This window comes from Parasteatoda tepidariorum, chromosome 3, assembly GCF_043381705.1.
Source record: "Parasteatoda tepidariorum isolate YZ-2023 chromosome 3, CAS_Ptep_4.0, whole genome shotgun sequence".
Lineage (NCBI taxonomy): Eukaryota > Metazoa > Arthropoda > Arachnida > Araneae > Theridiidae > Parasteatoda > Parasteatoda tepidariorum.
In genome coordinates, this window is record NC_092206.1 from 36,722,069 (window position 1) to 36,732,682 (window position 10,614).

Below are 10,614 nucleotides of genomic sequence, written 5' to 3' on the forward strand. Positions count from 1 at the left end.
AATTTATTTGAATGAAATTCAAGCCTTGGCTATTGTTAAGAAGAATTGGCTAAAAGTATGAAGACACTAGACACACGAAATAGTTTAGAAATTAATCAGAAAATTTATTCAATAAAACCTTAATTGTTTGGTCATATTTGGTATCTACGACTTTCAATTGAATGTAATATGCAAACTTCACATGTACAACGAAATGGGTCCGATAAACTTTTACTTTAGTCTTATAATATTATTCTTATTAGAATATGATAAATTGTTAGCACTCTAAATTTAGCATAGGAAAAAGGAATTGAAGAAAAGGGAAATGCTATTCAAATAGAAATATTATGCGCAGATTTCATGTACTAATTGTGTGTGCAATTGACTTATTTTTCAAAGGACAACAGAAATAATATAAAACTGAATAGTCTTCTTTTTCACCAGTATTTTTTATTGCTCTCAACTCAGTATCAAAATAAAATATAATATAAAACTTTTCTAAAAACATGACAACAAGCATAATACAACAAAATACGTACAATTGTAAACATTCGAACGTCAAGTACTTAATATTCTTCAACATACAAAAACATTTTATTTTTAATGTGGTGAAAATATACGATTCAAAGGTGTGAAATATAACTTGTCTTTTAAATACACACTGTATCAAAAAAAAATTACACTTGATTAGATTTATGTAATCATAAGGAACATTTTGATGCTTTTTTTTTTCTCCATGGTTATTAGTATAAGTAATGTAATTTCTATTTCCTTGGTAACTCATTTTTCTCGATTGTCGTGTGCAGTAATGAATCATGTAATGGTAGTCAGATTTTTTATTGAATCAAATAAGTTACTGGTAATTTTCTGATTTATGTTACAGATGGAATGCTTCTATGATAAAATCAAATATTTAAAAAATAAATAAATTATATAGCCATTAGCAGATTGCTCAAAAATCCCTATTGGATGTTATTTATTGAATTTTAAGGAAAAAAGCTGTCAAAAATGTAACCCTCTATCGCGAGAGTATCTTTATTTTTATGAAGAACATCACTGTGTTTCTGGCAGCATAATTTACTAATAGGGTAATTTATATTGAATGATAAGACAATTAATGGTAACTGTATGACTTTTGTTATTTTAAATTCAATTTTTAGAATATTTTATTCTTTTCTTTACGCAATTAAACAACTTACTATTAAAGTATAGATTTATAAAAACAACTCCTAAATGTTAAAAAATGTAATCTATTTTTTTTACGAACATTTTATTCATCTGTGTCGTCTAGTCGTAAGGGTTAGTTCACACTGACTGTAATGTTTTTTAGGGATTTCTGAGGAAGCGCAGCATTGACTAGTGACGTAGATTCGTTATATTTTAAATGTCACTTCTTACAACAAAGTGCGGGAGGTAATCAGTCAAGTTCAGATGGCGTATTTAGACTTGCAAATATTACTCCGAGACGTTACTGTCAATGTCTACTACGAACCCATATTAAGAGAATTTTTTTTAAAAAAAATGTAATTTCCTTTCAAAATCTCATTTCTAGAATCATGTTTTTTTTCTTAATTTTTTAGATTTTACGACTGATTACGAGTTTTTTTTCACATCTTAACAGTAAACATGATTTAAATATTTAAAATCAAATTTAATTATAATAATTAAATTAATATTATTTCAATTGACATAGATTGACAGATGGATGCACTAGCTCGTACTTTTTTCTCTTCTAAATCGAAAAGAATGCTATGAAGATCGGCATCACGATTCCTTTAGTATAGTTTTTTGTAAAACAACTATCTTCATCGACCAGCGATGAGATCTTCTTTTTCTATAAAAGTTCTGTCACCAAGACGGGTTCACCATCTTTGTCGATTGTGAGAGATGACTGATGCTGTGTGTCTTCTGGTGAAGAACAGAGGATTGACGCTTCCGATGTCATGTATCCAGAAGGCTGACGAGTATTTAATTCATGATATTCATGATTCTGAAACAATAATAAGTAAATAAAAATAAGAGAAAATGAAAAAAGATAAATGTTAACAGCAAAATTGGATTTGAAAAAAATATCAAAGTTTTGCATTATTTATTGGTCAACCATTCGGTGGGGTGAGTAAATAATTGGCCTGGAACTGTTTGGGTTGATATTCGATTTCTTGTGCACTTTCTCTGATTTGGTTTTTGTGGTTTAGAATTAATTCTTATATAACTGACAGTTTCAGAGATGGACAAGTTCACGCACGGTTGAACAGTTGAGGAGCGTGTTGCAGACGACATGTGATTAATGTCATCATTTGCCCTCCGATCTAAAATATGGTTGCATAGTGTGTGCGTCGGTCAGTATTTTCTCCGGACTATCAAGACTGAATCCCAGACCATCACTAAGAGCCCAATTGTGTGGCTCCAGTGCAATGTTAAAATCCAAACAATAATTAATTGTAAATTTAGGAATATTTTCCAAAACTTCTGAGCTGAAGCTCATAAGAAAAACAATGATGCATAGTTTTTTGTAATGAAGCGAGTGTGAATCCATCAGCGTGTTGGTGCGTAAATGATTACCTTTAAAGTATATTTTTACATCCATTGTAAAAAAAATAAATAAACAAAAAACGTACATATAGGCTTGTAAATTAATTGCTTATTGACCATGATAGTGATTGGTAAGAGTTTAAAATGTTTTTTTTTTTTTATACTTAAATATCGTGTATATTAATGAGTACAGTCTTTTACTTTCTTAGATTATACAAATATATATAAAAGGTGTATAAACACTCTGCTTTAGCAATATGTAAATTATCAAGGGAGCGATCATGATAGTGATTGGTAAGAGTTTAAAATGTTTTTTTTTTATACTTAAATATCGTGTATATTAATGAGTACAGTCTTTTACTTTCTTAGATTATACAAATGTATATAAAAGGTGTATAAACACTCTGCTTTAGCAATATGTAAATTAAAGTAATTTCAATTTAGCGGTTGTCGTATTCATAACTTCTTTAATTTTTCTGAGATATTGGTACACATTTTAAAGCTAGTTTTAGTTTCTGTTGCATGTAAAATTTTATTTAGTGTTTAACATTTATAAATTTTTACATTCATATCGAGTAAAAGTTTAAACTTGAATAAAAAAAAGAAGGTAAAATACCTCTGGTTGTATGTCGAGTGTTTGACCCGTTGAGCATCCATCAAGAGTAGCGTATTCGTTTATAGGTTGTTGATGAAATGTTGCCATTCTGTTGCCTTTTCTTAAAGTGGCATAGACAGCATCTGATTCCACTTCTGCTGCCGTGATCTGGCGATGACTTTCTATTCCATGATCAGGTACAACACTCATACTTAATTCCTAAGGAAAAAAATGGGCTTATAATATCTCTGACAATTGTTTCTGTTTTTTCTTCTTCTCATTTTCTGCTGAATTATATATGTATAAATTTTAAAAAATTGATTTAATAACTTTTTTTAATAATAATTAAAATAATATACCATCGCAGTGCATAACTGTGAATTGATGTGATTTGATTTTTTTTCTTCTTCATTAACCTTGCCTCAAATTTAGTAAAACGTATTATTTAGCACGTGAAAATCAATATACACGTGCTTGTTAAATATCACTAACAGATTTTCACAATATTACTATCAGGATTTATTTATAATAAAAGAATCGTTTTTTATTTCTCACCACAATATTGTATTTATCATCTCACCACAGAGTTTAAATATAAACTAAAAAAACAAACAAACAATTAAATTGTATTATTCAAATAATACTTTTTTATTTTATTCGTTGAACAGCCGAAGCAATTTCGAGTTTATGACTAAAAATGTTCAACTCTGTAGCCTTGCAATTTGAACACAATCCAGAAGATAAGGGAATTGCTGGATCAAGTACTGGGTAAAATTTGCCTTCGTGGAGGATTTTTTGATGGAACTAACCCGCATTTGCGTTACATGGAGAGGAAAAGAATGCAAACGATGATTATATCAAATATTTCCTAGGCTTTCCATAGAATGACTAGGAAAAGTACATAATAGTTTTCGTATTTCAGCAAGGACCGATCAAGACAAATTAAGACCCAAGGCCCACACAATTTTCCGGGCCCCTAACAAAATATTTTGAAATTAAATTTCTGAAGAGTAGTCCTAATAATGAAAAAGAATCTATTGAACTGCCTGATTCAAGAGAAACATTCTAAGAAATTTTGAAAGCAGACAATTGAAGATTATTTTTCTAAGATAAAGTTTACGTATCTAAATATTAAAGCAAAATATAAAACAACGCAATGTTGTATGAAAATAAAAATAGTTTGGTTACGACAAACTATTGAAATCAGTGAGTTTTTCTTAAAGTCACTGATTAGCTGAATTATTTTAAAGATTGTAGCCTTCCTTCTACAGCTTTACATATTTGTTAAGAATAAGCTTTTAGTTCTTGTTAACACACTAATCATTAATAAGAGACTTTGCGAATATGCATTCTCGGCGCATTTGCTTAAACCGTTGGAGTAAAAACTGCAACAATTAAAATTCAGCTGTATTTTCAACTTTGATTAGTGCAATGTTTACGCGAGTTTGGTTTATCACAATATAAAGAAATTTGAAATAAAAAATGCCTTTTTTGAGATAAACTGTTTCTTTCAGTATTTTTTTAAAGTAATATTGTAAACTTTTTACTAATTTTAGAGGCCCCCCAGAAAGTGTGGGCCCTAGGCCCGTACCTATTGGGCCTAGGAAATAATCAGGCCCTGTATTTCAGGTATTGCTAGAAAGCCTTAGTCATTATATAGAAAGCCCAGGCATTATATATAATGTCTAGACAAAGTATATAACAATTTATACTTTGCCTAAACACGCTAGGTATTCTATTGAATACCAGTATTCCATACATTGACAGTAACCTAAACATTAACATTGTATGAAAAGTCATCATGCATAATAAAATAATCGTCAGTGCTAACAGACAATGGAAGTCTGTCTATTCAATATTCCGTCAGACGAAACTATTCTTGCTCCTACTTCCCAGAGTTACGATGGAAAAAGAAAATCTGAATATTACGTTTAGGTATTCTACGATTTATTTCGGTATCTCCAAAGTAGTCTTTTCGTGAAGGTTTTTAAGCACTAGTTCTACGACATTTATGAATAAACTGAAATTTAGTCTTTTGGTATTATAATACAAGCATTTAAGATTTATATCGAGTAAGAGGAATTTTAAGAAATGTCATACTAAGTTTTCAGAAATAGATATTTAAAAATTTTAGATTCAATATTTTTCAAAGCTGTTTCGTTGCAAACGACGTTGAAAAACATTTATTCTTCAATATTCATTTTGCATAATTCATATTCGGGAATTAAAAATAACGTTAAACTTAATGTGATAAGTAACAGGGTTAACGAAACATATGCAGAAAAAAAAAATTCAAATTACCTGTTCTTCGTACAGCTTTAATTTTCTAAAAAGAAGAAAAGGGACTCTTAGTAAAATTCACAATATAATGCAACATAAATATGACAATTATACAGTTACAGCCCCATCTGCGCAAGCATAAAATATCAATTTTCAAAAATCTAGATGAGAGCGTTTGCGTGAGAATGCAATAGCTTGGAGACAGTCACGTTATAGCTCACTGTGAACTTACTCTCGAATTATTCTAGGAGACCTAAGAGTTGTTGATATTTAATCAAAAATAAAGTATCGAATACACGCAGCCTGTATATTGTAGGTTAAATTTTTTTTCAAGCAGAGTTGATTATTCTTCTAATCTAGGCAATAATTCATTTCTTTACAATCAACATACTAACATAATGTTCCTACATATCGAGAGTACAAATTAGTTCGGTCCGTTTTCAAAAGATGGCTCTAGCCGTTATGAATGTTTCATAATGACAGCTGGTTTCGGTGGTTTCAGAGAGGTTTGACATCTGTCAATAATATTCAGTTTATATAGCTTTGAGTTTCATACAAAAACGCTGTTTTTTACTTTGTCGAATATGTCAAATTTTGAGGTAACTAAGCAGCATTTATGGGAGGTTTTACGTTTCTGCTCTAATTGGTAGAAAAGTGCAGCTGAAGCGCATCGAATGCTTGTAGAATGCTTGGTGACAATGCTTCATCTGATAAATCATGTAGGGAATGGTTTCGACGTTTCAAGAATGGTGATTTCAGCATTGAAGACAAGCCTCGCTCTGGACAGCCAAAAAAATTCAATCTGGCGATTTCATTATGGGCAATCGGTACAGGCTACACTTGATTCGTTTGAGTCGTGCATTACGAGAAAAACGGCCGGAATATGAGCAAAGACATAACGAAGTTATTCTTCTGCATGATAACACTCGGCCTCATGTCGCAAAGGTCGTAAAAAATAATTTGGAAACGCACGAGTGGGATATTTTACAGCACCTGACATATTCGCCGGGCATTGCTGTTTCTGATTACTGGTTGTTCCAATGGATGCAGCACGATTTGGCAGGTCACTGATTCACTTCTGTCTCAGAAATCGAAAATTGGCCCTTTAATTGGAACGCCTCAAAAGACGAGACATTTTCTGGAGATGTAGTTTGAAAATTGCCCGAGAGGTGGGAAAAAGTTGTACCCAGCGATGGACAATACTTTGATTAATCTGTTCATTCATTTTGTTCTGAAATAAATGTATTTTTGATCACAAAAAAGCGGACCGAACTAATTTGTACTCCAGATAAAATTACAATAATTATATATTTTATAAACAAAACAGTCTTTATTTATTTTATTCTTTGGTGACTTTTAAGGAAAAATGAACACTGATGAATGAGAAGCTGTCACTTGCGTTGGTAAGCGAAGCTTAGTTTTTTAAAAAAAGTAAAATTTTGAAAACTTCTTTCAGACTTCTTTCCCAATCAGTTTATTTTGGAAACATATCCGACGCTTCAACTAAAATTTTAAAAGATTTATCTACTTAATGTTCAAATTTTTGAAGAAACGAAAAAAAAAATGATGAATTCAGAATTCTATGTCACATAAATTGACATGTAATAAGCATTATTTACGAAAATACCTCTTATACCATAAAATGTATATTTTCAGTGCTTTTAAAAATTGACATATTTCTAGGTTTACATATTCTAATTTTTTATTATTTTACTCGAAATATTACTAATTTATTATAATTACCACAGTGGTATTTTATTATTATTTTATTACATTTTCACAACACACTATAATGTGAGGGAGTCGAAAACAATAAATCTGAAGGAAGAGAAACTCAAGATTTGTTTTTTTATTTAATAAAAGTTTCTTCTAAAAGTTTTCCTCTAACTAAAAGAATAAAGCTACATCATTTTCAAAGAAAATATTCTAACTTTTGATGTTTTTCAATAAAACAAATTTGTTTTTCAATAAAAAAAGTGTAAAAATACCTTAACTTAAAATATTTTTACTAAATGATTCAGAATGATAGTCTGATTCATTAAAAAGCAAATTTAATTTAAATATAAAAGACTCTATAAAATATCATATGTGCAGATGAATAATGCATTTATACTTACTGTTCTGTCCACAATGGATTCTCTCTGAAACATAAAAGAAAATTAGACTGTATGATAATTGAATGATTATGACCATTTAGTTTAACAATGTTTTATTTCATATCAATTTTCAAATTTGTAAAGATTGCAAAACAAAAGAGTAAGCTAATACATCACATCAAACAATTATACATCTAAAATAAGTTTGACTTAAAAGTTAGAAGAAAAAATTAAAGTTATTGAAAAAGTTTAATGATTTTAAAGTTTAATTACTCAAATACGTTACAATGCATAATCATAATTTTCCTTTTTTTTTGTGTAAGGTAACTGTATAAGGTAATTTTCAATGTATGTATATACACAAATGATAAAGAAAATTTACTTCAGAACATCAAATGTTAGGTAGGAAATAAGAAAATTGTTTAAATATGATAAGCGATGCAACTTAAACGAACTTAATATTTTTGGAAAAAATATTTTTTTAAAGGTAGGTTTTATTGCATATTTTGACGAATGCGCTTAAAATTGTATAACAGTTAGCAGACTAAAAGTTTAATAACAATATTAATAATAATAGCGATAACAATAATAACAATAATTATGTATAGATTATACTATACTTATTGGACTACAATAATACTTACGTTGTGTTCATATTATCTGCTTCCTCTCGAGGTACTGAAATAAAATATACTGCATTATTGGGGGCTTGAAGTAGTTAAAGAATATAAGAAAGAAATAATACATAAAATAGATGAAAAGAGTTGAATAGAACTTCGGAATTTTTAGGAATTTAAAAGTTTTAGACAGTAAAATGCCAAATTCCCTTTAACATTTATAAAATATTAAGATGAATAATGCACTAGTTACTAGTCTAACAAAAAGCAGCACGAATTAAATGCTGTATAAAAGCTTTCTATCGAAGCAGTATACAAGAGGACTTTCTCATTCCCTTCTTCTGTCTCCTTTCCTTAAATTTAATTTAATTTTGTTTTACGTTTATAATGCATTAATATCTGTACTATATTTAAGCTAGAAGAATGTAAATTACTTACTGAGAGCTTCTTGTATTTTCACTGTGTACCTAAATAAAATAAATGCGATGTCATTAATAAACAGTGAGAACTTAATCATCATCCAATATTGATTGTTTTCATAAAATACCCTGTAGATTTGCATTTATGTTTACAATGAAATCATAAATGAATTATGTGGAATGTGTCAAATGCAATAAGAAAAAGGAAGCAAATACGTAAACTACACACTACATTCATTACATGCAATGAGTAAAAACTTTTTAATTGATTGAAAATCTTAACAGGACATGTGAAAACATGTAATGTTTTATAATAGCTATATTTTTTTTTATCAATGAAAGAGTAGTATTCAAAATGTTTTAACTGTTTAAAATGTTAATTAAAATATAAGAATTAAATTAATATTTGTTTTTTAATGAGCAAAAAATGTATATTTCTTTTTGGTTTTTAATAAACAAAAAAAAAATAATAATAATAAATACATGTTTTTTGATTGTTTTCTAATGAACGAAAAAAAAAATACATGTTCTTAGTTTTTATTTGGCAACCCCATGGCCTTTTGGCTCAGTCGAAAGTTCAAAAATGGGTTCGAGATTTAGTGATCTGTGGCACCCTGATTCTTAAAATATAATTTGAAGAACACATTAAACATTAAATATACTTTCAACACAAACTCTACCAAGGTTTGAACAGCATCAAAGGCTAGTTGATGCTTATTTTAGTCTGCATGAGGTAAAATGCTTAATTAATATATCCCCAGTAGCTACTGAGTCATGAACTCAATTATCACTTCGATAATACTAGAAGGCATTAGAGTCCCTCCTCCCGTCTCTAATTTGAACCCATATACGAAGTAGTTTCACTTAAAAACCTTCAACATGATGGCGAGTATATCCCATATTTGACTCGTTTTTTCCCTTCTAAGTTTGGTTTAAAATTGGAATTTCATTAGAGGGTGAAAGTCATTTCTGAAAATATATCTTAACGGATTTACGGAGCGACGGTGATAAGTATTATTGAATAGATTTTAGTTTTGATAATTACTTTTGTCACTTTTTTTAACTGAAATTAAATTAAACTTATAGTTACGTCTAATAAGCTGACACCTGTTGCTTCAAAGGTTATTGTTAATTGGGGCTTACGTCTTCAAGACCTAAAGACATGGTAAAAAACTTTCTTGAAAATTTAAAATCGTCTTCTATAACTCTAGTTCAGATCTCAACAATTAATATTCTCTAATAGCGTAAAATTTTATTGAATCTTTAGGTTTTGAGTGGCTATAGGAGTTAGATTGAAAAAATTATTTTTACGACGAACGTGCTTGCTTAAGAGAAGAACGTGAATGAAAAAATGTGAATAAAAAGCTCAATGAATCATAAAGATAGTGACTTTCACTTCGCAAATGCAATGCTTGTCATATTTTTCCAATGTCATAAGATCGTACATTAAAAGAAAGAAAAACATATTTAAAATATTTTTGGAAAAACACTATTATGTTACTCATCGCATTTTTAGAGTAACGAATATCTTACCATTTCTTCAAGCAAAGGCAACAGACAATCATGGTGATAACACCAACGAAAATGACTACCAGCAGCGCAATTAGTGCAGCTAAGGCCATGTCAAATTCTTCTTCCAAAAAACTCACATAAGCTGGCTGTAAGGGAATTAAAAAATAATTTAGAATAAAGTACAAAATGTAACACATTTTCATACCATTCAAGTATTTTTTTAGACACCAATATAAAGTACTTTTAAGTGATGTTATTTATTCACTATAATACATGTATTATTTTATTTCTATAAATTACTTTATAAGAACTTACAACTATTTTGTGAATTTTAAATTCTGCATGTTCACTGAGAACTTTTGAGTTGGAATCCACTGCTTCTAATACTTGAGGAATCAACATCATTTCATCTTGATTATTTACTACATGAATATAAAGATCAGTCCTAAAGTAAAAATATAAATAAAATATTTTGTTAAAAAATAATGAGTGCACCTTCGATTGAAAGTTAAAAAAGTAGTACATGCAATCTTAAAAAAAAAAAAAAAAAAAAAAAAAAAAAAAAAAAAAAAAAAAAAAAAAAA

At 29.0% G+C, this 10,614-nt stretch overlaps 1 protein-coding gene across 2 annotated transcripts in view; it reads right to left on the reverse strand.

The window, feature by feature from the left end:
• Positions 1-409: 409 nt before the first annotated feature.
• LOC107438376 (cadherin 87A) overlaps positions 410-10,614 on the reverse strand; it is a 68,760-nt gene continuing 58,555 nt past the window's right edge. Inside the window, exons 36-43 of one of the 2 annotated variants that reach the window (XR_011636379.1) lie at positions 10,346-10,560; positions 10,052-10,176; positions 8,538-8,566; positions 8,127-8,160; positions 7,504-7,527; positions 5,408-5,432; positions 3,128-3,325; positions 410-1,969 (exon numbers count right to left, since the gene is read on the reverse strand). Coding sequence is in view for 1 of the 2 variants with exons in the window: in XM_071178496.1 (XP_071034597.1) it covers positions 1,814-1,969; positions 3,128-3,325; positions 5,408-5,432; positions 7,504-7,527; positions 8,127-8,160; positions 8,538-8,566; positions 10,052-10,176; positions 10,346-10,525 (771 nt within the window). In the remaining variant the exon portion in view is untranslated. The remainder of the gene's footprint in view (positions 1,970-3,127; positions 3,326-5,407; positions 5,433-7,503; positions 7,528-8,126; positions 8,161-8,537; positions 8,567-10,051; positions 10,177-10,345; positions 10,561-10,614) is intronic. The other variant, XM_071178496.1, reaches the window with a different exon arrangement.